Here is a 27,025-nt window from a genome sequence, read left to right on the forward strand (position 1 = left end):
AGTCTGCTGCTGCTGTCACATGGGGTTTTCCCTGTGCATCTCTGGTTTGCATCCAGATTCTTCTCTTTTTACTAGGGTACCAGTCATTTGATTAGGTAGGGCCCACTTCAGTTCAAATAGGCTCATTTACTTAATTTCATCTGCAGAGACTTATTTCCAAATTAAATAACATTCACAATTCACAGGTAATGGGACTTGGCCATCTTTGTGGACACTATTTTGTTACTTACTGTTTACAATTTAAAGGGTAAGGCCAGTAGGCCCAGAGAACTTTTGTGTTTTGGCATGTTCATGTTAAATGTAGTATCTGTTTTACAACATAGTTCTTAGGTTTTGATTTATGTTCACATCTAGTCTCAAGGGCGAAGTGAAATCTTAATGAGTCTACAGAAAGTTCTGAATGGACTGGGTGGTGCGGCAGCTTCCTCTCACCGTGATATTTACAAGAATGCCAGGTCCCTCTTGACTGACAGGTCGATGGCTGTGCGATGTGCAGTTGCGAAGGTTAGTACTCAGCCAGTAGTAAATGCTGCCCCTTATCCTACTTGCTCTTAAATTGTGAATGATTCTTTTTCTTTTGGAAGTTTTAAAATATGATGGCATGCTTTTTGTTCCAGTGGATTAGGTTCATTTGTAGAATTAAATATAAATGGACTCATGTGGTATGTGCTCTTTTATTTTGGCCTGACTTTGTTAACTCAGCATAATTACTTTGAGATTCATCTGTGCTGTTACATGTGTCAGTAGTTCTTGGTGTTCCTTGGTATTCTCTCAGTCTGGGGCCTTTTTATTCACTAAATAGCAACATTTTTAAGAAGGGAAAGTTCTTCATTTTGTCAAAATTGAATTTACCAATCTTATATAGATTGTGCTTTTGGTGATGTATCTAGGTAAACTTTTCCAAATTCAAGGTTTCTTTTGTTTCTTTTTAGAAGTTTTGTAGTTCTACACTTAGATATGTGACTGAGTTTTTGACTGAGTTTTTTTATATGGCAGAAGGTATGAATCAGAGTTCTTTTTTTTTCTTTTTTGTGTATGGATATCTTCTTGTTCAGTACCATGTTGAAAACATAATCTTTTTTTCACTAAATTGACTTTTCACCTTTGTTTCAAACTGGTTGCCCATATATGTATAGGTCTGTTTTTGTATGTTCTGTTCTGCTATCTTGATGTCAATAACATTTTCTTGTACATTTATAATAAGTCTGGATATGAGGTAGTGTTAACCCTCCAATTTTGTTCTTTTTTGAAATAGTTTTGGGTATTTCAAGTCCTTTGCGTTTTCAGTTGAGTTTTATAATTAACTGATCAGTTTCTATGAAGAATAGCATGCTGGGATTTTGATTCAGGTTGCAATGAATCTATAGATCAATTTGGGGAGAATTGACATCTTAATATTAAATCTTCCAACCCATGAACATGATATATTTGTCCATTCATTTAGGTCTTCTTTGATTTGTCAGCAATATTTTGTGGTCTCCACTGTACAGGTCTTGCACATCTTTTGTCCGATTTATCCCTATTTCACATTTTTAATGCTCTTTTAAATGGTAATGATTAAAAATTTTTTTAATTCCTAACTTTCATTATTAACGTAGAAATATAATTGATATTTGTACATTGATTCTATATCCACCAACCTTACTAAACTGACTTATCTATTCTCTTAGTTTTTTTAATACATTCTATCATATATTCTACATAAGCAATCATGTCATCTAAGAGTAAAGACAGTTTTGCCTATTTTCCAATACGGCTTTTTCTGCCTAATGACTGTGGCTAGATCCTTCACTACAGTGTTGAAGAAAAAACATGAGAGTGGACATGCTTGTCTTCTTTAAGGGGAAAACACTCAGTTGTTCACTGTTAAATATGAAGATAACTGCCAGTTCTTTCCTGAAGACTTTTGTCAGGCTGAGGAAGAGCCCCTACATTCCTAGCTTGCTAAGAGGTTTTATCAGGAATGGATGTTGAATTTTGTCACATACCTTGTGTTTTAAATTAGATTTCTTGAGTTGTTTTTGTTGTTGCTGTTTTCTAATTAAACCTTTTAAGATAATTGCAGATTTACATGCAATTGTAAGCAATAATATACAGTGGTCTTTATAAAATTTTATCCACTTCCCCCCAATGGTAATAAGTTTAGTACAATATTAGAACCAGGGTGATTGAGTACTGACGTTGACACAGTCCACCGATGTTGTTCAGTATTCCCCAGTTTTACTTGTATTTGTTAAATCCTTTCTCAGCATCTATTGAGATGATCATATGACTTTTCTATTTTAGTTTGCTAATGGTAATGCATTGATTAGTTTTAGAATTCTAACCAATCCTTTGTTCCTAGGCTAAACCCCACTTAGTCCTAATATATTATCCTTTTTATATATTGTTGAATTAGAATTATTAAAAGTTTGCTTGGAAGTTTTGTGTCCATGTTTGTAAGGAATATTGGTGTGTAGTTTTCTTCTCTTGTATCAGGATTATACTGGCTTCATAGGATGTGTTGGGAAATATATCCTTCTCTTCAATTTTCTGAAACAGTTTGTATAGAATTGGTATTATTTCTTAATTAAATGTTTGGTTGAATTTACCAGCATAGCCCTCTGGGCCTACGGTTTTCTTTAGGGGAAGATTTTAAGCTACAGAGTCAGTTTTTCAAAGAGATACTGGGCTGTTTGGGTTGTCTGTTTCTTCTTGAATGAGCTGTTTATTTCATCTAGGTTGTCAGATTTATTGGCATAATGTTGCTTATAATATTCCCTTTGTCCTTTTAATATATATTGAACCTATAGTGATGTGACCACTCTTACCCCTAATTTTGGTAATTTGTGTCTTCTCTCTCTTTTTCTTTGCCTGGCTAGAGATTTATCAAATTTATTTCTCATCTCAAAGCAGCTTTTGATTGTATTTCTGTTGCTTTTCAGTTTTCTGGTTCATCGATTTCCTCTCATCTTTATTATTGCCTTCTTTTACTCCTTACTTTGTGTTGAATTTCTTCTACATCATTTAGTTTCTTAAGGTGGAACTGAGGTAATTGATTTGAGATCTTTCTTCTTTCTAGTATAGGAAGTTAGTGTTAAATATTTCCTTCAAGTCCTGAAAACATTCTCAAGGCAGTAAGCTGGGGCAAGTGTAGGGTTCATCTTGTTAGTTTCCCATCTCTGAGAGATCACTGTCCTTCGTTGCATGATGTCCAGGGTCTGGGTCTTGAAAACTGTTGTTTCATAAATTTTGCCCAACTTTTTGTTTTTTTAAGAAGAAAGAGTTCTTGTTACTCCATCTCTGGAAGTGGGAGTTCTAGGATGTAATTTACTTCTCTTTTTTTAAATTGCAGTGTTTACTTGAACTACAGAATGAAGCTGTATTCATGTGGACTGCTGAACTGGAAAATATAGCCACTCTCTGCTTTAAGGCTTTGGAGAACTCAAATTATGGGGTACGAGTGGCAGTGTCTAAACTATTAGGAACAGTCATGGCCACAGCACTGATGCCAAAACAAGCCACAGGTATTATTAGCCAACCCCTGATCTAGACTGTAACAAATATTTGAAGGTAATCAGAACACTTCCTTCTAAATTAGTTATTGCTTATAAGCAAGTCACTTTAAAGCATTTAAATTGTTAGGTATTTTTGTCTACTTTTTCAGGAAATACAGGTACCCAAATGGCATTTTCCTTGATATAGTAAAACATTTTCTGTGATTATGATGTACAAGGTATATGTAGCAGGTATGTGGGAACATATAAGCAAGTAAGAATTATGAAATGGTTTTGTGTAAATGTTCAAAGAACTGGAATCTGTCACTTTATATCCTTTCTTACTTTTAATCTCTGATAAATTGATCCCAATTTATAGCATAGTATTAGTTTTCATTTTTTCTTAACCATCATTGTCAGCAGAACCAGAGGCAGTGTTGATTTTTCATGAGACTTCCGCTTTGCCTCATAGTTGCCTGGAGATGCCTCAGGGCTGGTTGTGAGTAGATGCCAGGTGAACCCAGCTCTGCCGCTGTCCTCACCCCTACTCCACCTCTATAAAGTGCAAGAGAAGAGATGTTATAGATTCAAGTCCTAGCTCTTACATTTGTTAGCTATGAAACCCTTTGAGCTATGAAACCCATGTTTAATGATAACTATTTTAATCCTTAAGTTAGACTATGATGGTGATGACAGGTAATATTTATTAAGTGCCAGGCACTGAATTAAGCATATAAATTGCTTTAACCCTCACAAAGGCCTTGTGAATTATAAATACTGTTGTTATTCCTGTTTCATAAATAAGAAAATTGAAGCTTAGAGAGATTGCATGATTTGTGTTCTAGTAAGTGTTGTATTAAGTGTCAGCTAAAATTCAAACCCAGGCAGTCAAATTTCAAAGCCTGCATATATGTTTGGGGGGAGTATGTTTGCCACTATATGTGAAAGGATTTTTTAAAATATGAAGTTCTGTACCAGGGATGGCATGTTGTTCGCAGTCCAGTGACATTTTAATCCGTTGGTAACTGGTATAGACATTGTGGCATTGACGAAGTTTCTTTGAAAACTGTAGGTAAGAATTGAATTCTTACTGTGTGTTGTTGATTACTTTAGTCACTATCTCTTTATTATTCTAATAAATACTAATGGATCTGATGAGTTCATATCACTTTCTGGACTGTGCCTTTCTAGTCATTTTTATTGAACACTCTTATTTGATATTAAAACAACATACAGTTGGGAATGAGGGCTGTGATCAGTCAGCAGTATCTGCTGTTGGTTTTTTTGTCCTTGTATTACATATATCAAAGTTAACATCATTATTAGATTTTTTTGTTAAAAAATAATTGAATCATTTCTAGATCCTCCCATTTTTCACTTCAAAATTGAACTTATTTTTACAAGTACATTGGAAATTTAAAGGTTATAAGAAAACTAAGTGACTCTGTTTCCCTTTGTAGTAGTCTTAGGGATCCTTAAAAATAGGTACTTGAAATTTAAGCTAGGTTTATTAGAAAATATTGTTCAACTAATAGCTAAATATGTTTGCTTATAAAGTCACTTTTCTTCCCAAAAGTAATGCGTCAGAATGTGAAGCGAGCTACATTTGATGAAGTCTTAGAACTGATGGCTACAGGATTTCTACGTGGAGGGTCAGGTTTCTTAAAGAGTGGTGGAGAAATGTTAAAAGTTGGAGGGTCTGTTAATCGTGAAGTGAGAGTTGGAGTTACACAGGTTTGTAATAAATATGTATAAAAGAATTTTGTTCATATCACTTGTGAAATTTAATGGAAGACTCTAATAGTACACACAGAGAGATTTCTAGTATTTTCTGGTTTCTTTCAAAACATTTATTTTACCAAATAAATGAGTTATATTTGAATCCAAATTAGACACTTTATAGAAAGGTAGATTCTTCATGTATAAATAAGTCTATGTCTACTATATTTACGTAAATATCAAATAAAATTTTCCCAAATCTTATTGGCAGAAAATCAAATATAAAGTAGTTCAATTTTAATTGAAATTATATTCAAATAGTTTAAGGTACTTAGATTTTAATGTTCTCCAGTGACCCTATAGCTAAAAATATTGTTAATCACCAATGTAATTATGAAACCTTACCTGAAATTATAATTTTCAAATAATAGTTAACTCATACCAAGATGTTATGGTTAATGATCTGATAATAACACCTAATAAGATAAAATGGTTCTTTGTGATCTTGGTCAGAATTACTGCAACTATACCTTGTTCCTGAAACAAGTGTATGATAGAAGTAAATAATTTTTGTCTTACAGTAATAGCAAGTGTTTTGTAGTTCTAACCCAGTGTTGGTTGAGGATGCTAGTTTTCTTATTCCTATAACCTGTTACCTTCCTTACCAACGGGGTTGTTCAGCTTTCCTTTCTTCCTTACCACTCTGTTTTGTCTACATTATGAAGCTATTGTTTTAACTGTTTGTAGTCAAAGATACTTCTCCTAGTAATTCCTTTGCTAGAAGTACTAAAAACAAGTCAAGTTTTGAATTTTCTCTATTTCAATTTCAAATACAACTTGTTTTACATGCTGTCATTTGTTTCTGTAGTCTCTTTGTCTGTCATTTCAGTTCATTTATGTTAATTTATCTGAAGTTGAATCTTAATCTATTTATAGGCATATGTTGTTTTTGTAACAACATTGGGTGGTCAGTGGTTGGAGCGAAGCTTTGCTACATTCTTGTCCCACGTACTTGATCTGGTTTCCCATCCTCGGGCAACGCAAACACATGTAGAGGCTGTGTACTCAAGACGATGTGTCTCTTTTATCCTAAGAGCTACTGTGGGCAGCTTGCTTGGTGAAAAAGCCCAGATTGCAGCTGCCAAAGAAATATGCCAAGCTATTGGAAAACAAATGAAAGCTGTAGGTAAGAACTTATATCTTAGCGTGTGCTGATTACTTTAGTCATTTAATTCTTTTATTGTTCTTAGTAAATACTAATAGATCTGATTAGTTCATACATCTTTCTGAACTGTGTCTTACTAGTCATTTTTATTGAGCACTCTTATTTGATTTTGAAAGAACATACAGTTCAGTGAAATAAGAGTTTTTAAAGAGTTGGGTAGCATGTTTGTAGCTGTTTCATCTCTAATACTTACACTGACTTCATAGCTCTCCTGGTATGCAGCAGCACATTGGTTTGCTATCTTTAAGGAATAATCTGTTGTGATTTTTCTGCTTGGAGCCTGTTGTTTTATAAACACATGTATTGTTTGTTTGTTTTCCTTCCCTTAATAGGCCTAATATGAAAATGTAGAACAATGACATGTATTTATTAGCCCACTAGAGGATATATATTATGAAACCTCAATAATTCATAATTAAAAGAAATCCTTTCCTAAGTGTCAGTTTTATAAATTTGTCAGTTTAACAAATAGTTATTGAGTATCTGAGATTGGAAAGCAGTAATTCAGGATTCAAATAATGAGCGAAATAAAAGTTCCTGCCTCTATGGAGTTTACAGTCCTATTAGAGAACTAAAGCAAGGTAAAATATAAATTCTCTAAGACCATTTAATTTTATCACTATTGGGAATATACATTAACTTTGATCAGGCAAATTATATTGCTTCATAGAGGTCTTTAGAAATAATTTAATAAATAGGTATTAGTAACTTGTATTTAGAGAATATATATTAAATATTTTATAAAATTAATAAAAACAAATTCACAAATAATTTATAGTTTTTGCTGCTTATAATAGCTTACTTAGCAAACCATTTTTTAAATGCATAGGACTAACTGAAAGCTATAAATTGTGAATTAAGGGATGTTTAATGAGGTCAGTCTTCAGATATGTTAAGTAGATATGCTAAAATAGTAACCTGTCCTAGGTTCATAACCTGACATATATTTGTACATATATGCATTGAAGAAATGTTTGAGTGTCAGAAACACTGTGCCAAATGGTGGGAGTAAAATAGTGAACCAGATACAGATAGCACCTGTTCAAGGAACTTATGGTTTGGTAATTGAAAGATAGAGTTCATGCATTTCCAAATCCAGGAATATCTGAGAGGAAAAGAGTTATTTAACTATAGTCTATAATGTATTAGTTTATTCTATTCTGTTATTATATGTTATATTTTTTCATAGTGTATTCTCACAGTGAATGCAAAAAAAGTAAAGTTTTATTGTCACTTAAGGGTTATTAATCTTAAGGTCATAGATTAGCCATTTGATTTTTAAAAATCCTAAAAGCAGAATTAAATACAATTTATTTTAAATAATTAAATACAATTATTTAATTGTATGTGGGATTTATGGACCAGAATATATTCTAAAATTAGTAATTTAACAAGGAATCTTAATTGTCTCATGTTAAATAGATTTCAATTCTAGTAGAACTTAAAGGGTAAGAGAAAGGGGCAACAAAGCTAATGGGAACTTTGAAGAACAACCCAGTAAGAAATTCTAAGGCCCCTTTCCTTACAGATCTACTTTCTCCTCAGTAAGTTGGCAACAATGCTATCAATGTATTGCAGCATTTGAAAAAAAAACAATAATAATAAAGTAACATAAAAGTGGCAAACACTTATTGAATGTGTATTGGGGTCAGCATTGTGCTATATTCTTTATAAACATTGGCCTTTAATCATCACAGTACCCTTTGAGATAGGCACTTAACCCTTTCAGCAGTTTAGGACTTGAGACTTAGATAAACTTAGTGTCTTGCCCAGTGTCCTGTAACTGGTGGAATTGGGGTTGGAACCCAAGTCATCTTCCTCCAGAGCCTGTGCCTTTGTACGCAATTGTTTGTTGCTACTTACTGAAATTTCATTGTAGTCCTAGAAGCAGACAGAATTCCTGAGTATTTATTTTAAGCATTGCCATGCAGTCACCCAGTGTTGTTAAATCACTTTAGTGTTTTAGTCACACAAGTTTTCCACTGAGAAATAATTACATCCAGAGGTTTGAACACTCAGGCATCAACTGGTACAATTAAAATATATAAATTGTATAGCTCAAAAAAATTACATCAGAGTGTAATTCACCTACATCGAATATATGGGGTTTGTGTTTCCAGAAGCGGTAGTGAATGACACCAGTGGTGAAAACAAATCCGGAGCTGCAGACATTGCAGCAAGTCAGCACGTGATGGTTTGTGCCCTCCAAGAGCTCGGGAGTCTCGTGCAGAGCCTAAACGCCACTGCGTCCCCTCTTATTCAGGAAGCGTCGATAGGTATCACACTCATTTACTGGCTGGAATATTTTTTCACTGTTTTAAAAAGGTGTGATTAATATTTAGTAACTTATCATTATAATGATGAGTTATATAATTAGCAGTTTTAGATCATTTGTTAAAGTTGAGTTTTATTTAAAGTTCACTGTGATAGTGAATCTGGACTTAGTGAAATGAAGTTTGAATAGACTAAAAAAAACTTGTGGTAGTTTTGTTTCGAAATAATAGGATAAAATTTATTGAACATTTAAATTTTTACATCAACATTTGTGTTTTATTGGATGTAATTATACTATGTTCTTTGTAGAAAATGTTCTACCAAGTCTGAAAGTGTCTGTGTGAAGCTGTAATTATTATGATTTTAATTATTCTGTTATGTGTAGTCTTTTCATTCATGAAACCATTTGTCTTCATTAAAGAGTAATTCTTTGAGTATTTCTTTTTTTAGGACTTTTGGAAACTGTGACTTCAGTCCTCCTTCACCCAAGTATGGCCGCTCGACTCGCTGCTGCATGGTGTTTGCGCTGTGTGGCTGTGGCATTACCTTTCCAGTTGACGCCATTTCTAGACAGGTGTGCAGAACGGCTCAACAACTTGAAAACTTCGCCAGAAGCTGTTAGTGGATACAGTTTTGCAATGGCTGCTCTGTTAGGTGGAGTTCATCAGTGTCCTTTGGGCATTCCTCATGCCAAGGGAAAGGTATGGCACAGATGATAGAATTGTTCAGGGCTATCATGTGGGCTTGAGTCTTTATGGACCATCTTCTGTGTTAAGTGTTGAACTGACTGATGAGACAGACGACAACAGTTTTGCAATGATAATATAAAATACAGTGTTTTTTTACTATAGAGTTGAAGGATACTAACTAAAATTGGTATTTAATTCTGACCTAAGAATAATAGATTTTGTTTGGATATAGTATGATTTTATAATTTATTTTAGAGAAAAACACCCTTATAGTAATTATTTAGAAATCAGAGGTTTTCTTTCAACTTTTAGAAATAAAAATTCACATTGCTGTATTCAGGGATGTCAGGAGAATATGCTATGATCATATTTAGCACTTTGATAATACTTAATAAAAGTAGAATAGTCCTCATGAATCGGTTACTTTTTTTTCTCTTTCTATGTTTACTACTACTATTTTGGTTTTCTTCTGAGGAGTATTAAGTATTTATGTAGACATTATTTGCAACTTTACATATATAAACTGGGGCTAAGTTTTTAAATTCTTATTTTTTCTGGGACTTGAAGCCCACATCCATTCATTTTTATGAGTTCCATCACTACTACCTGGATCTAGTGTCCATCTCCCTTTGTCATTAGGTTGCCTCCTCCCTAATTATCCTTCTTGAAGTTGTCTTCTCCCATCTCTCCATATCACCTTCACATTTCACACTGCTCAGAGTGAGTGTGACTGTCTAGTCACAGGACTGTCCAGTGCTTGGAGAATCAAATACAATTGTGTTTGTCTGGTAAACTGGCACCTTCATAATTTGCCTTCATTCTTCCCATTCATTCTAATTTCCCACTAGTTAGACTAGTCGTCTTGCTTTCTTCCCATGCTCTTTTCAGCTTTCATGCCTTTATTCATGTTAATCTCTTACATCAAAAGTTCATTCCTCTTCGTGTTCACTTGTACCAAATTTATCTGTTTGTTTAGAGGTCTAATTCAAGTTCCATTGCTTTCATGAAATCTTCTCGAAGCTAGTCAGGCTATGCTAGCCTTTCCCTTTGCTGACCACTCCTATGTCCGTACTACTGCTCTGTCACTGAACTGTGTGCTGTAACTTGTAACTTCCCATTTTTCCTGTGTCTTCTTTCTCCAAGACTGTAAGTGCCATAAGATAAGCTCAGTGGAAGATAATAAGAGTTCAACAAATCTTTGAATGTAGGAAAATAGTACTACTAATTATAGCCTTTATTAAGTGGTGACATGGACCAGCACTGAGTGTTGCTGTATTAACTTATTTAATTCTCTTGAGAGAGTGGTTGACCTCCTATTATTCCTATTTTACAAGGGAAGGAGCTGAGGCAGGGTGGTTAACTTGTCCCAAGTCAGAAAGCGAGGACATGACCAAGATGGGGCATGAACCCACGCATTCTGGCTCTAGGGCTCCCTCTTAACTGCTGTGCAGTCCAGGGTCTCCGCCAAGCCCGCAGTGCAGTCAGGACTGAGTAGGGCTTAATGTTATCTCTTTTAAAACATGTTAACAACAATACCACAGAAGGACAACTTCTTTTTTAATAAAGTATACTAGGTATATATTTTCTTATTTCTTTAATTTGTTTAAGTTAAAATCCAATTCTAAACTTCTCTTGCAGATGGTAGTTAGTATTGCTGAAGATCTCTTACGAACTGCTGCCCAAAACAGCAGGCTGTCTTTACAGCGCACCCAAGCTGGATGGCTTTTACTTGGAGCACTTATGACTTTAGGTATAATTATATTTGAGTAGGATCTTGTCTTACTCTATCACTGTCAGTAGACTATAAGGAAAATTTAAACATATTAGTCTTCACATTATAGACTAAATGATTTAATAAAATGGTAAAAGTGTTTTTCTCATCATCTGGTGGTAGATTTCTCTTTTTGGTAATTTCTGTTTAAGTACCTGTTTTGATAAAGCTGTTATCAAAGTTTCACCTTTACCATCAGAATAGCCATGGTCTAACTACTTGGCTTAGTGTTAACCAAATGAGAGGAGACTGTGGGAGCATATTTCATCCTCCAAGTGAAGACCAGTGACTGATTTTTAGAAGGGTGATAAAGTCACATTTCAACAGTGTCATTGGTGCCACTTCCTTGACCTTACCCTTATGGGCTTCATTTCCTAAGTGTTGTGATAAATTTGATGCAGGCAACAGTTAGCATTGTACAGAAAACAGAAATACATGTCATTGTGATGAAGTGTGTCCTCTTTTTAGTTCACGTTTAGCTTCTACTATAAAAATTGTGTATATATGTGCATGTACTACAAAAATTCCCACTTTCAGCACCTACATTTGGAAATTGTACTTTGACTAAGCTTTCTAAAGAAAATAAAAAGTGGTAATTCTTTTCCAGAAATTTATGTTTAAGTATGTTAAGTGGTATGTTAAAGGAATTCTTTAACAATGTAAATACAGGTTCCTAGCTCTAAATATACTGCTCCTACATTTAACAAAATTAACCTTATAAATTGCCCCCCAGATAAAGTAATATTTATATGTGTGTTTATGGGAGTGGGTGTATATGTTTATGTACATATATATTTATATAAAAGTATATTATATATATACATCATAAAATGTGTCCCAGATATATTTTGTCATTGATAATATGTAATCTACCATTCTGAATATAATTGGATAATTTCTTTAAATTACATTTTGTTGATTACATTTATGTTTGGATGCTAAAATATTAGTACTTGATAGGTGAACTTTATACTGCTTTAACATATATATTTTACTTACTGAATAAAAAATATTTTGAGGTAGAGGGAGGGAGAATTAGAGGAAGGGCTCAAAAGGTACATACTTTCAGTTATCAGATGAATAAGTGCTGGGGATGTAATGTACAACATGACAAGGAAAGTTGTTAAGAGAATAAGTCCTGAGAGTTCTCATCCCAAGGAGAAAAACTGTTTTTTTCTTTTTTCTTTCTCCCTTTTCTATTTATTATACCTATGGATGAGATGATGGATGTTGGCAAATCTATTGTGATAATCAATTCACAATATACGTAAATCAAGCCATCGTGCTATCTGCCTTAAACTTGTACAGTGATGTATTTCTCAATAATACGGGGAAAAAAGAAAGTTTTGAAAATCTTAGAGACGAAGTGAAATGGTATTTTTAAAGCTTGTGTAGGACTCTTTTCTTTGAGTTTAATTTGTAATGTATGTTATATATATGGCTTTGCATTATCATTTTCTTGGCTAGGACCATCTGTTGTTCGTTACCATCTGCCCAAGATGTTGTTATTATGGCGAAATGTTTTCCCTCGCTCTTTAAAGGAATTGGAGGCTGAGAAGGCCCGAGGCGATTCTTTTACGTGGCAGGTAACACTGGAAGGTCGCGCTGGAGCTTTATGTGGTAAGAACTGAAAGGGTTACACTTGCAGAATATCATTTCATTACCAAAATATTTGTGAAGTGAAGGAAAATCTCTACTTCAAATTTTTATTTTAGTATGTAATGATAGATATATAGACTTTTAGATTTAGAAAGAAACTTTATAAATAATCTATACCAGTTTGCCAGTTTTGTAAAGAAGAAATTAAGCTGGAGACTCTGAAAAAGAGGTTAGTTAGTAGTAAAACGAGCTAGACCCTAGGCCTCTTAATTCCCAGTTATTACAGTTTGTCACCTGTCAAAGAGGCACTGAGTCACCACCTAAGAAAACCCAGTGGGCAGTTCAAGGAAAAAGAAACTCAGAATTACCAAAGTCTTTTCATAATGGGTAAACAGCTGTTCCTCCGATCCTTATCAAGTCTGCAAACATTGATGCATTTTTCATACATGAGCATTAGAAAAGTTAGGAGTAAAGTTATTTTTGTTTGGGAGTCAGCACAGTACAGGAGAGGCTTAATTTCTGTTTCATTTGGACTAGAATTACACTGGGTGACCCTCTTTTTTGGTTTATCTCAGGGTGAAAAATGTGGGAGACAAGATATATATTTAATTGTAAGAGTGACAGGGCAAGGTGTCAGTTTTGTTTCCATATGTCAAAGAGCTGTTTTTGTCTTAGTTCTATTGCTGAAGAGCCAGTAAAGTTATTCCTTTTCACTGGGTCATTTTATCCACTCTTAGTTCTGTCTTGAAACTGCTTTATTTTTAATCATCTGAATTCATGTAGGGTTATAGACCTTTGAATTTCCCCTTACAGAAGTCTCCCTAACAGGTATCTTTTCCTCCCTCCATTTCTGCTGTCCACCTTTCTTCTAACCTTTTCCAATTACTTTTCTCTGTAATCGCAGTTCTTCTTTCAGTTTGATCTCTGATTTCAGAAACTTATATCTTAAAATAATTAAAGTATTATTACAGGTATCTTTATATATGTCATACATTTTTTTCATGCTCACAAAAGCTATTCCAAATCTGTCCTTTTAAAAATTTTATCTAGCAATGAGGAGTTTTGTTGCACATTGTCCGGAGCTCCTAACTGAAGATGTGATTAGAAAATTGATGACCCCTATTGAGTGTGCCATGACTATGATGTCACAGTAAGTAAGCTATTTTGACAAGTTAGCATACAATTTTATGTATTATAAATTATAAATAGTCATGTCTTGTGCTTCCATCTAGTATCATATAGGAAGCACATAAAACTTTGTTTTTATAAAATGACTTTAAAAATTGCAGTAATGGTGTGGCTTGACATAAAATTTGTTTTGTAGTGTTCCTATTACTAGCAGTAAAGGTCACACAGTAAACTAAAATGAAAATGTAATACTCATCAGTATCTTTTGAGAGTATATTGATACACTGTGGAAAATGCTTATGAGTAATACTTACTCTAGTTAACTGACACCTTACTGTACCTTGGTATTCTAGTATTCCATCTGTAATTAAAGCCCATGGAGCTCATCTGAAGGCTAGTGCTGCAATGGTTCGTTTAAGACTTTATGACATTTTGGCTTTGCTACCTCCAAAAACTTATGAAGGTAAATAAAATCTATGGTATCTAATAAAAACTCTTCAATATATCTTTCTAGTTCTTCCCAGTGTTAGAATTCTATCCAAGGTTCTAACCTGAATCCCTGTGCAAGGGAAGGCAAACATTTTGCTTTTCTGCATAGAGATAACTAACACTTATTGAGCACTTACTGTGTGTTCCAGGCCCTGTTCTAATTCTATATTAGCTCTTTTCACTCTATCCACCACCTTATGAAGCAGTTAGCTTTGTTTTACATGTGAAGAATCTTGGGTACAGGAGGTAATGTAACCTGCCCAAGTCTGAGAGCTAGTTAAGTGACAGAGCTTGTATTCAAACCCAGGTGGTTCATCTTTAAAGTATATGCTTTCAATTACTATCCTTATCTCCTTCATATATATTATAATATAGCCAATAATTTAGGCATCTGGAGAGAGAATAGTAATGTACTTTCTAGAGATCAAATATTATATAGTCTAGTTCAGCCATATCCAAGAATTTGATATGCTCAGGTTCAATGTTTGTACATCATTGTGTAATTAATAATAAATAATCATCCCATATTTAATATATTTTAAATAAACATGTTAATGCTAAAAAATTTTTTTAAATAAAAAATTTATATTAAATTCAGTATTTAGTAAATATTTCATATAAATATTTCCTCTGAGTTTTTTGGTTACCTTAAGTAGTTTGGGCTAAAAGGCATAATAAAATAATAAAAAAAATACTATCACTATATTATAAAACCAGCATTAAACTAATACAGATGTAAAAAAAAAAAAGAGATACTTAATTATTTTATCCCTGTTAAACACATTGCTTCTCTTTGTGGGCAGTGATTGTAATTTTCATAAAAATTATTCTTTTTAATCTGAGCTGAAGTTCTGTGTTTTAGGATCTTTCAACGCACTTCTTAGAGAACTGGTAGCAGAATTCACTTTGACCGACAATTCAGCCAACACAACCACTTCCCTCCTCAGATCCCTTTGCCATTATGATGATAGCGTTCTTCTCGGTTCCTGGCTTCAGGAAACTGATCACAAATCAATTGAAGACCAGGTTGGTAAACATACAGGGAACGGAAATACTAGCTTAGTCAAAAACAGTGGTACTTATTATGCATTGTCATTTAAAAAGAAAATATTGTAGACTGAAGTTTAATTTTCATTTCACTTTTCTTAGACATTGAAAGATAGCTTTCTTGTAGTGGATAAATAGTGAAAAAAGGTAAACAGCAGTAGTTAGAATTTGGCAAATTGTCTTTATTCAGTATTCTTTGTATTTAGATACCCTTTGGTGGCTGTGGCAAAGATCACTTTTTTCTGGGTGTTTTTGGTCATTGGTGTTTTGTTTTGTTTCAGTTTGCTTTGTGACAGGTTGATGAGGAAAAGGAGTTAGTAGGCTGAAGATTTAGAACCTTTTGCCCTCCAAATACATTTTTTTTCTTATGAACTTGTAAAAAAGAGTTACTAAAAGCCTCTTTCAGTGAATTTCTTGTGGGCTTACGTTACTACTGATATGGTTGTGCTGACACATTTTAAGGTGGGTAGTAAACAAATGCTGTAGAATGAACAAGTCTTTTCCTAAACTGATGTAAGGTGTTACTGATGGCTTTTTTTAATGGCCAAATTATATTTTTATATTTTTAAAAATTTTCAGATTCCATCATTCTGGGGTTTTTTGTTAACTTTTTTACTTCCTCCCATTCTATTCTTCATGCCCAATCCTTAGTTTCCTAAAACAGATTTTGAATTTCTTTTATGTCATTCTTTTGCAGCTTCAGCCAAACAGTGCATCTGGAAGTGGGGCTCTGGAGCACGATCCATCCTCCATTTACTTGCGAATACCTGCTGGAGAAGCTGTGCCTGGTCCTCTCCCTCTTGGAGTTTCAGTCATTGATGCTTCTGTGGCTCTTTTTGGTGTGGTGTTTCCTCATGTTTCTTATAAACACCGGTTAGTATAAAGTTAGTCAAGTAATTTTAGTTAACTATACATTATATTCAAACAGTAGATTTTTCCCATCCCAGTTAACTGCAATAAGGTGAATTATTACTTTAACAATAGGCTTATAAGTTTAATAATAAAAGTGACGTGTATTTGATTTAAAAAACTGCATGCAAATCCTGCCTAATTTGAAACGCTCTTAGGATTTGGTCCTGTGTACTAGCATCTGGCATGCACTGGGTTGTGGAATGTCTCACACAACAAAATTCCCATTAAAATAGTTCATTTGTCAGTTTATAAGTAGGTTTTGACTGTAACTTTAATTAGGACATCAGTTTGCTAAGTCTTTTATTTTTGTGACTGAGGGAGTAAAAGGGTGAGAAATCTATTCCCTAATAATATTTGTCATCAGATGGTTCAAGTCTAGAATTTGGGAAACTAAGGCCACTTGCTCTTTCTTTAATAGCAGAATTTTTATTTGCTAATTCTATGTCCATAGACACTATCCCTAACCAGTAAGCATTTTGCATATTTATGGTACTTTCCCATTAGGAAGAGCAAAAATGAATTAATAAAAGACCTTCACAGATAATTGTTCAACAAAATATGCTTTAAAAACACTGTTATATTTGTATACATAAATATAAAAGATAATATGACATAATGTTCTTTTAAAATGTGTAGGTTACTTGATTAATTGCTTTTTTAATTTGAAGGGAAAATTTTTAAGTATGAAATTTTACTTTAGTGAGATATCTTTAAGAAAAATTGGTTATCACATAAATGTTAACATTAAAGGTGAAAGAAACTTACAAAGCATCTACTTTAATGTCTTGTTTCAAATCTAAACCTCGGTCAAAAAGTTTGTGGTTTTACAAGTTATATAACTAGTTAAGAGAGCTATAAAAGTTCAGTATTATCTCTATTAAATCACTTTTGTGGAACAAGGTAAACTATAAATAAATAAATCCTATTAAAATATAATAAATAAATATCCAGTGATAGAGGAATGAGTGAATAAATTACAGAAAGTTGATAGGCTGTAGTACTTTTTTACAGGAATGATATTTTGATATCAGAAAATTCTCATTATTCAATGTTAATGTTTTGACCTTAACTTACTTACTTAATATTTAGTCTCTTGTTCCAGTTAATAACTGGATGTCCATATATGAATTAAGGGGAAATCTGGTTTGGACCTGCTATGGAAATGAAATAGAAATGATACAGCATGGGACATTATTTGTTAAACAATTAGTTTTATGTTCTTCTTATCTCTGTTTTGTGAACCATAATTGAATAAAAATTATTGTTAATATGACCTTTATTTTAATATTGTAGATTACAAATGTTGGATCACTTTGCTGAATGTGTTAAACAAGCCAAAGGTGTCCGCCAGCAAGCTGTGCAGCTTAATATTTTTACTGCTGTTCTTAGTGCACTGAAGGTATTACTCTTAAAACACAATAAATATTCTTAACTAATTTTTAATTAATGCTTTTAATAAGGCAAGCATATCTAGACTACTGATTGTTGTATGTATATTATATATACACATGTATATATAATATATATGACTTGATAACTGTTTATATGTTATTTAAATTACTAAAAACTTTAATTAGACTCATTGTAGTGAAGTATTTTGTGTTTTAGTAATATTAAAATTTGTGTTTTGATTTGATCCCTCAGATATTGCAACCGTCATTAAGTCCTTTAAGAATTTTCAAAGATGTCTGACTGATGATGTCTGATATTCCACTAAAGGAAACTAGATAAAGCTAGTTTGATTTTTGGTTTAGATCACAAAACAGAGGGGTTATGTTATACAATTTAAAGAATGCTGTATTTAGGGACTGTGTTCTGGTTTAGCTGCTCACTTGGTTTATGTCTAGTGTAATTCTTTTAACCTTTTTTAAACTTCAGTTTCTACATATATGAGGTGGAATAACAAATATTTTTCCTGTACTGGGCAGGCTGCAGCCTTTCATGATTCATTTGAAAACTTTCATATTATTCAGCACTAAGCTTATTGTAAGTTATTATTGTTTTAAAATAAATTGGCAACATGTACAAGTGTTTAAATGGGCATGAAGTAAATCATTGCTTTGTAAAAATCATGGAAAAAGGATATAGGTATTGACTATATAGAAATACAGGTATGTACCATATATATAACCATTAGTATATGCCCTATTTAGACACTCAGCTAATACCAACATTTAAGTGCTTTTCTTAAAGGAGTGGGGTGGTCTCCCTGAGTGGTTGAAAGGCTAGTGAACCAGCTGTAATATCACTACACAGCATACTTTTCTTCATAGATACATGCTTGCTCAGGCCTCTGCTGTAGTTAACATTTCCCCAGGTACCATGACCTGGATTTTTGTCTCAGGTAAGTAATTGAGTTCTAGGATAGCAGATTAACTAGAGTGGAGATATTAACATTTAGTATAATGAACAAACTGTATCAACATTCGTTTACTGAGTATTATTACCTCATTTTGTCTTTAGATATATATTAGATATACTCTTTATGATGTAATTGTCTTCTCTGGAATTTTCATGTAAATGAATCAAACTTTCATACTTGTTATGTCTTTTCCTTCCTGAAAGTTACAGTGATAAATTTCAAACAATTGAGTAACAGTTTATTTAATAATACAGTGTCCTTTATACATAAAAATAACCTTTAAGTATTAGTCTTTATATAGACACTCCCAGGGATCGTTGGTTTTACAGCTTATTAAACTATTATTATGTTATATATGAATCATGTTTAGGAAAGTGATTACTGTATTTTTTTGTATTTACCAGACGCTGGTAAATAAAATGCATTTACCAGGTACAGATTCAAGACGTAGTACATGCATGTGAAAGATGGCTGAAGAAAAGAATGTGTAGAGATATATGTATACCTACAAAGACAACAACACTTTTTTTTCCTTTTATTTAATTGAATTATGAATTGCCTTTTTAAAACAAAAAAATGTAGGGCCTGGCTGAAAACAAAAGTACTTTAGGACCTGAGGAAGTTCGTAAATCTGCTCTGACGCTGGTTATGGGCGCTCTTGACAACCCAAACCCCATCCTACGATGTGCAGCAGGAGAAGCTCTTGGAAGAATGGCTCAGGTGGTTGGAGAAGCAACTTTTATTGCCAGAATGGCCCAATACAGCTTTGACAAGTAAGTGGATCTCTTTACCAACAAGTAAGTTTCTCATATAGGCAAAGGTAATCTTTTAAGTAATCAACAATTATTAACTGGATTATATGTTCCACATGATACAGCATATTATACTATTTTATGTTTTTTCATTTGATCTTGATTTTTAATGCAATAAATTAAACTATAGAATCTGGGCAAGTTATACTTTCAGTGTGGTGAGGGTTTCTTTTTAAAGGGATCAAGAAAGTTGTTAATAGAACTCTCAGGTATATAAACTCTATTCTGAAGAGGTGCCCTGAAGTCCTTTTCTCTTATTTCTGCCTCTCCCTCCATTATTCTTTCTGTTAATTACCCACTTTTTGGAATAAGCCATTCTTTTCCTAACTGCTACCAAGTTTATCATCTCTTAAATTATCCCTGACACAGTGGATAGGATTAGCTTTAGTTTTTAAAGATGTCTCTGCATATTAATAAAAAGAGTGATTTCAGACTTTCAGATATGTATGATTAAAATAATGGGCACTGACAAGTGACTGTTGGTTGCTAATGAAATACTGAAGTAGAGAAATTGAAAACCAAGAGTGGTCAAGAACTGACACTTGAATTACATAGATTAATCATTCTTATCTAGTCTATATTTTGAGTACTAATTATACCTAACTACTAATTAATGAGAGAGGTGGGGAGAAGCAGTGGTTGTGAAGTAGTAGTTCTGAAAACAGTATTTTCTGCACTCTTGCATATCTGAGAATGACTCACCTTGTCTTCACACATGAATGGCAATTTGGCTGGTTATAAGATGATGCCCTAGTGTATTGTTTGAATCACTAAGGATAATATGAGCAAGCAGAAGATAGTTAAAGTATCCCAGACACTTAATCTTCTGCTGGATGACTTCTGCTATATTCTAGCAATAGAGTAGCTTTGCTTTTTCTGAGTATTTGTCATTGATTCTGAAATCAACTTTTATTAAAGATTTTTTAAAAAGATAGAACCAATTTTAGCTACCTGTTTCATGGTTTGTACTCTGTTAATAATAGGTAAAATAGGAGTGTGTTTCTTTGGAAACCTCTTGAATGGTAAATTTTTCTTTAGTTATAAGGAGTTTTAATTTGTAAGTGTCTTCAATACCTGTAGGAGTATTTACTTTGAACTTATTCTGATGAAATACAAAGATATTTCATTCATAATCATACCTGTTTGGTTTGAATATGCAGATATTTTCAGTCCTTAGTTTCATTAGCTTTACAAAATAATTGATTTTTATTATCTGAAATTAATTATTACATAGATTTTAAGTTACCCATTTTTTCATTTTAATTTATCTGATATTGGAATTTGTCTTAAATGTTCTATAATTATTTGGCAGCATTTTCTCCTTTTATACTGCTATATAAAATAATAGAACATTTAAAAATCATTTTATCTTAAGTAATGACTCTGTAGCATCTTACTACTCTGATAGACAGTGACTGCAAAGGGGTGGGTGGGGGACTTGATAATATGAGTGATTGTTGAAACCACAATGTTGCTAATGTGAAACCTTCATAAGATTGTATATCAATGATACCTTAATTTAAAAAAATCAGTGGTATCTTAGGTTTGACAGAATCTGGTTTTATTTTGAAAAAGCTTCAACATCCTGCAACCTGATATCAGACTGTTTTCATCTACATTAGCTCTTGCTTATGTAATATCTGACAATGAAAAGCCAAAAGTACTTATATATGCAGATCTATCAACTATATTTGCACATTAAATTTTATGCCACCTTAAAAATAAGACAGGAATCATTCATATAAACCATTGTTGGTTTATAGGAAGTAGTTTCAATTACTTAGGACCCAGTTCAGAAAAAAAGAAAAATCATTATGGGTTGCTTTTGTTTCCCATTCAAATTGAAAATCACTTTGAAACCTCTAGGAAATGTATATTCTTATATCTTAGATTATTTACTTAATTGAGTAGATGATTATCACTGAGAAAATTGCCCTAATTTTTTAGCTCACTGAAATGTTACCTTTTGACAAATAATAACATGAAGGGAGCTTTCTAATCGATATAATGCTTTAGAATTCACAGATTACATTCATTCTTAACTTCTTTCTTCCTCAAAATTACTGCTGTAAAAGAGTAATGATAATGTCCATTGTATGGATGGAGAAATGGAGGCATAGAGGCATTGCTTATCCAAGGATATAATATGTTAGATATACTGCTAAAGACAGACTTAGTTCACTTCATTCATAACTACATTTCTTAACAACTGTTTCGTGATAGTACTTGGAATTTTTCTTTCTTTACCACAGAAAACTGACCAACCACAGTCTTGATGGTTTCTAATTTCTTTATTTTACTTTTATGAGTTTCAAAGAAGGTTGGTCATGGATGGCTTATTGAGAGTTATAATACAGCTATGAAAATTCAATCAAACTTGCTTTCTATGTTTCTTTGTATTTTAGGTGCTTTGTTCTTAGTGGTATTTTACTTGTTTTGTAATAGTAACTGACTATATTGTTGCATGATTGTGAGTCATAGTATTTTATGGTCTATAAAGTATTATTATGTTTGTTCTTTTATTCGATCCTTTCTATTGTCCAAAGTGAAGTTTAGAGGTTAGCTCCATTTTAAGCTCTCTACATTGCTACTTAAATGTGAATAAAATAATGAAATCGATTCTTTTAATTAAACACTGAAAAAAATATACAGGACTTTCACTGCACTGCCAGTCATGTTGGAATAACAGGCTAGATTTATAATCCTGTTTTAAACAACAAGAAAACCAGAAAAAATAAATGAAATAATTGTTTTCAGATGTTAGACAACAGCCAGTACAGAGCAGTGATGCCTGAGAAATGGGAAACAAATAAGGGGAACATTGGTAATTGCTCCAAATTTCTGCCTGGACAGAGTTTTCAGGCTGAAGTGCAAGGGCAGGAAATCCAAACCTAAGTTTGAGTTTAGGAGAGAGAATTTGGAGTTTGGGGCAGGCAGTGTAGCCAGAATATGAGAGGGGACAGAGCTGCACAGAAAGAGAACTATGAACAGAAGAGTCATCTCAAGTCTTTGGCCAAATACTGACATGTGCCTGAGTACAAAGAAACTGCCCAAGACCAGGGAAGAAAACACCAGAAAAGAGTTGGTGAAACAATCCCCATAGCTTAAAAAGAGCTGAGAATAGTTCATGTTCCTACCATCCAGACTGGAAAGACCTCCTAAGGTTCAGAAGAATATTGCTTTAGTGGTGGGGCAATATCAACCCATATAAAAAGAAGTTTAAAAGCAAGCCTTGAAAGGATCAAACTGATTCCAAGTAGCTTAAATGCATCGCAGAACAAAGACCCACAGTATCTAAAGAACAAAGCCTGATTAGTATCTATAACTAATGCAGTACCAAATATTGTAAAATTCTTAGTATCCAGTACCCAAGCAAAACTTATCAGACATGTAAGGAAGCAGGAAAATAAGTACTAGAAGAAACATCAGTCCTTGTGGAAACATCAGGCCTAGAAGTGGAAGAGAAAATGGAATCAGAAACCAAGAATATTAAAAGAACTACTTAAATGTGCTCCATATTTTTAAGGAAGTAAAAGAAAAACTGTGCATGATGAGAAGAGAAATGAAATTCTTCAATCAACCTAAAGGAAGCCTAGTTAGGTAGAATCTCTGAAATGAAAAAATTTATTGGATGAAATTAACAAATGATTAGACAATGTGGTAGAAAAACATTGTGGTGTTGAAGACATAGTAATAGAAACTATCCCAAACAAAGCACAGAGAGAAAAAAAGATGGTTAAAAAAAAAGTTTGTGACTTCTGGGACATCTAACATACATATAATTTAAATCTTAGAAGTAAGGTTAGGTCAGAAAAATTATTTGAAAAAATAATGAACCAAAAATTTTCTGATTTTGATAACTATTATAAACCCATAGATCCAATAACCTCAACAAACTCCAAATGGAAGAAAGATAAAACAAAAGGTCATCATCAAATTCCTTAAAACCAGTGATAGAACATCATAAAAGCAGTGCGTAGGGGAAAAAACACAGCATGCAGAGAAACAAAGATAACAATAACAGGCTTCTAATGATAAACTATGGAAGCAAAATACAATAGAGTGTCGACTTTAAGGTACTGGAAGAAAATAATTGTCAACTTAGAATTCTTTACCCAGCCCAAATACATTTTAAGAATGGAGGTTTAATAAAGACTTTTGCAGACTATAAAAAGTTTGAGAAAATTCTTTGCCTTCAGACATACTATAAGAAATGTTAAAAAGTTCTTTTTGTAAAAAATGATGGAAATTTGGACATAGGAATGAAGAGTGCCAAATAGAGTATTAGGATAAATATAAAGACTTCTTTATAAGTCTACTTTAAAATGACTCATTATTTTTATTCTCACTTTTTAAATCTCTTGAAAAGATAATTTACTTCTTTGATGCAAAAATAATATATGTAGATATATATAGGAGTAAAATGCATGACAAAATCACAGAATGGGAGAGAGGAAATGGTAGTGTACTCTGTTTATAATATGAATAAAAGGACATAACATTTGTGGAAGGTAGATCATCATGAATTAAAAACGGATATTATAAACTTCAGAGAACTCACTAAAAAAACAAAAAGATATGGCCAATAATGGAGTAAAGCCAATAGGGGAGTAAAATGGAATCATACAAAATGCTTAATCCAAAAAAAGAAAGAGGGAAAAAGGAACAAAGACTGTATTAACAGACTAAAAAAGAGATTTCATATAATCATCTTGCCTCAATGCAGCAGAAGCATTTTGACATTATTCAGTATGCATTCATGATAAAAATGACAAGCAAGCTAGAGATTTCAGAAGAGAACATCCTGAATCTGATAGCCTAGCTACAAAAAGCTACAACAAATATCATACTTAATAATCAAGAGTGAATGATTTCCCCCTAAAATCAGAAATAAGTTATGGGTGTTTCTCTCACTACCTCTACTCAACATTGTACTGGGTGTCCTAGGCAGTATTACAGTGCATGTGTAATAAAGCAAGTAAAAGAAATCAGAGGGATACAGATTGCAAAGGAAGAAGTAAAATTTTCTTTTAAGTGAAATTTGAATGTATGAAAAAAATCCTAAGGAGCCTACAAAATATCTATTAAAACTAGTAAGTGAGTTTAGTATGTTTTTAAGGTATCCAGTAATCAATTATATCTCTGTATCCATCATTGAAGAATTGGAAATTGAAAAAAATTTAAATGTCATTTACAAAGCATAAAAAACAAAATACTAAGGGAACAGTTTGAAAAAGATACGTAACAGCTGTACTTTGAAAACTACAAAGCATTACTGAAACTAATGAATACTTATATAAATTGATAAATATACTATGTTCATGAAAAAGAAGACTCAATATTTTTAAAGATATTAGTTCTTTCCAGTCTGATCTTTATATTTAGCACAAATACAGTCAAAATTCAAGCATCCAATTTTTACAGAAATTGGCAAGTTGATTTAATAGTTTATATAGAAATGTACAGGATCTGAAATAGCCACAACAACTGAAGAAGAAAAGAATTGGAGAACTTTCACTACCTGATTTTAGACCTTTTATAATGCTGCTGTAATCAAGACGATGGTACTGACGTAAGGAAAAGATGTGTAGATCAATGAAACAAAATTAAAAATCCAGTTTATATATATATATATCTGGCACTGAGGAAACAACAGAAAAATTTGTCTTTTCAACAAATGGTCCTGGAAAATTTGCATATGTTTATGGAACAAAAAACAAAAATCTTGCTACTTTACTCACACCACATAGAAAAATTAATATAAAAAATAGATCCAAATATAAGAGTTAACTATAAAACTTGTAAAAGAAAACACAAAACTTTGTGATCTTGAATTATGCAAAGATTTCTTTGAATGCAAAAAGTATGAACCATAAAATATTTAAAATTAGTAAGTTGTACTTTATCAATATTAAAATTTTTTGCCTTTTGCATGATAATTAAAATAAGAATACCATTCTCAAACCAAAAGAAATATTTGAATAGACAGTTTACCAAAGAAGGTATGATAATGGCAAAAGAGCACATGGGAGGATGTACCACATCATTATTCAACAGGGAAATGGAGATTAAAACTGCAGTGCACTACTCTACGTGCTCACTAGAGTAGCTACAGTAGAAAAGACTGGAAATATCAAGTGTTATCAAGTATGTGGAGTCTCTGGAATGCTCATACATTACTGGTGGAAATGTAAAATGGCGTAGCTACTTCGGAAAATAGTTTGGGTGTTTCTTATAAACTTAAATACATACTTACCTTATGACAGCAATTCCACTCCTAGGTTTTAATAGAGAGTTGAAAACGTATATGCACAGACACTTGTACTTAACTTTTTATAGCAACTTAATTCATGACAGCCCCAACCTGAAAAGAATCAGCATGTCTATCAACTGGTAAATGAAAGTAAATTGTGTTATAGTCATAAAAGGAATACTACTTAGCTGTATTAAAAAAAACAAACTAATTATACAATAAATGGGCTGACTCTCAAAAGCATTATGTTAAGTGAAAGAATCCAGACATAAAATAGTATTTACTGTCTGATTTCACTTATTTGAAACTATATAAAATATAAAATTGTAGTGGTAGAAAAATAGATCAATAGCTAACAGGGTTTTGGGAGGAGGTAGATGGCTGCAAAGGGACATGAGGGTACTTCTTATGACGATGAAAGTATCTTCTATCTGTGCTTCTGTCTGCTTCTGTCTAGCCATTTGTAGCTATTGGGCAATTGAAATGTGTCCTGTCTAAATCAAGACGTGCAGTAAGTGTTTATAATACACATCAGATTTAGAAGACCTGGTTCAAAAGAAGAAGATAAAATATCTCATTAAAGACTTGTTATATTGATTACATCTTGGTATTTTAATATTTTGGATATATTGCATTAAATAAAATTTATTAAAAGTAGCTTCACCTCTTTCCTTTTTCATTTCTGTAATATGACTAGAATATTTAAAATTACATATGTGGCTTACATTATATTCCTAGGATACCTCTGTTCTATATTATGATTATATAGTGTTTACATACTATATACAATTACCAGAACTCATTAAATGTATACTTTAATGTACACTTAAAATTGGTCTATTTATTGTATATAAATACATCTCAGTAAAGCTTATTTTAATATATATCTCCTTTTTATATTTTTTAATTCATTAAAGATATTTCATAAAGAAAAAAGACAGTCACATTTTTAAAAGTTTCAAATCGTAATTATAGGGAATTTCTTAAGTGAAAGTTAAAAACATTTTCTGTAAGCCTGTCTATACAAACACCCTATATTTTTGTATTTCAAAACCAATATAAATGTTATTTTTATATTTAAAATACCAATAATAAAAATGTTTCAGATGGCTCTTGGCCTTTCAAGGAATAAAAAATATTAAAAACTGAGAAGTTATGATTCTTTCAAATTTTCTCTAAAATTAAAGTAGGCTTTATTCAGTGAAATGTATGACTTTAACCAAGCATTTTAAATTGTATCTCTAACTCTTGGTAGGAGTGGTGAAAGAA

At 32.6% G+C, this 27,025-nt stretch overlaps 1 protein-coding gene across 5 annotated transcripts in view; it reads left to right on the forward strand.

Moving 5' to 3' along the window:
- Nucleotides 1–27,025, forward strand: part of HEATR5B (HEAT repeat containing 5B) — an 82,274-nt gene that overhangs the window by 6,453 nt on the left and 48,796 nt on the right. For all 5 annotated transcript variants that reach the window (XR_008995881.1, XM_036931666.2, XM_036931667.2 and 2 more), the window contains 14 exons: nt 355–504; nt 3,335–3,506; nt 5,053–5,210; nt 6,132–6,381; nt 8,541–8,696; nt 9,145–9,395; nt 11,022–11,133; nt 12,622–12,774; nt 13,804–13,903; nt 14,235–14,344; nt 15,233–15,396; nt 16,115–16,290; nt 17,623–17,728; nt 19,274–19,464. Coding sequence is in view for 4 of the 5 variants with exons in the window: in XM_036931666.2 (XP_036787561.2) it covers nt 355–504; nt 3,335–3,506; nt 5,053–5,210; nt 6,132–6,381; nt 8,541–8,696; nt 9,145–9,395; nt 11,022–11,133; nt 12,622–12,774; nt 13,804–13,903; nt 14,235–14,344; nt 15,233–15,396; nt 16,115–16,290; nt 17,623–17,728; nt 19,274–19,464 (2,249 nt within the window). In the remaining variant the exon portion in view is untranslated. The remainder of the gene's footprint in view (nt 1–354; nt 505–3,334; nt 3,507–5,052; nt 5,211–6,131; nt 6,382–8,540; nt 8,697–9,144; nt 9,396–11,021; nt 11,134–12,621; nt 12,775–13,803; nt 13,904–14,234; nt 14,345–15,232; nt 15,397–16,114; nt 16,291–17,622; nt 17,729–19,273; nt 19,465–27,025) is intronic.

Source organism: Manis pentadactyla, chromosome 2, assembly GCF_030020395.1.
Source record: "Manis pentadactyla isolate mManPen7 chromosome 2, mManPen7.hap1, whole genome shotgun sequence".
NCBI classification, from domain to species: Eukaryota; Metazoa; Chordata; class Mammalia; order Pholidota; family Manidae; genus Manis; species Manis pentadactyla.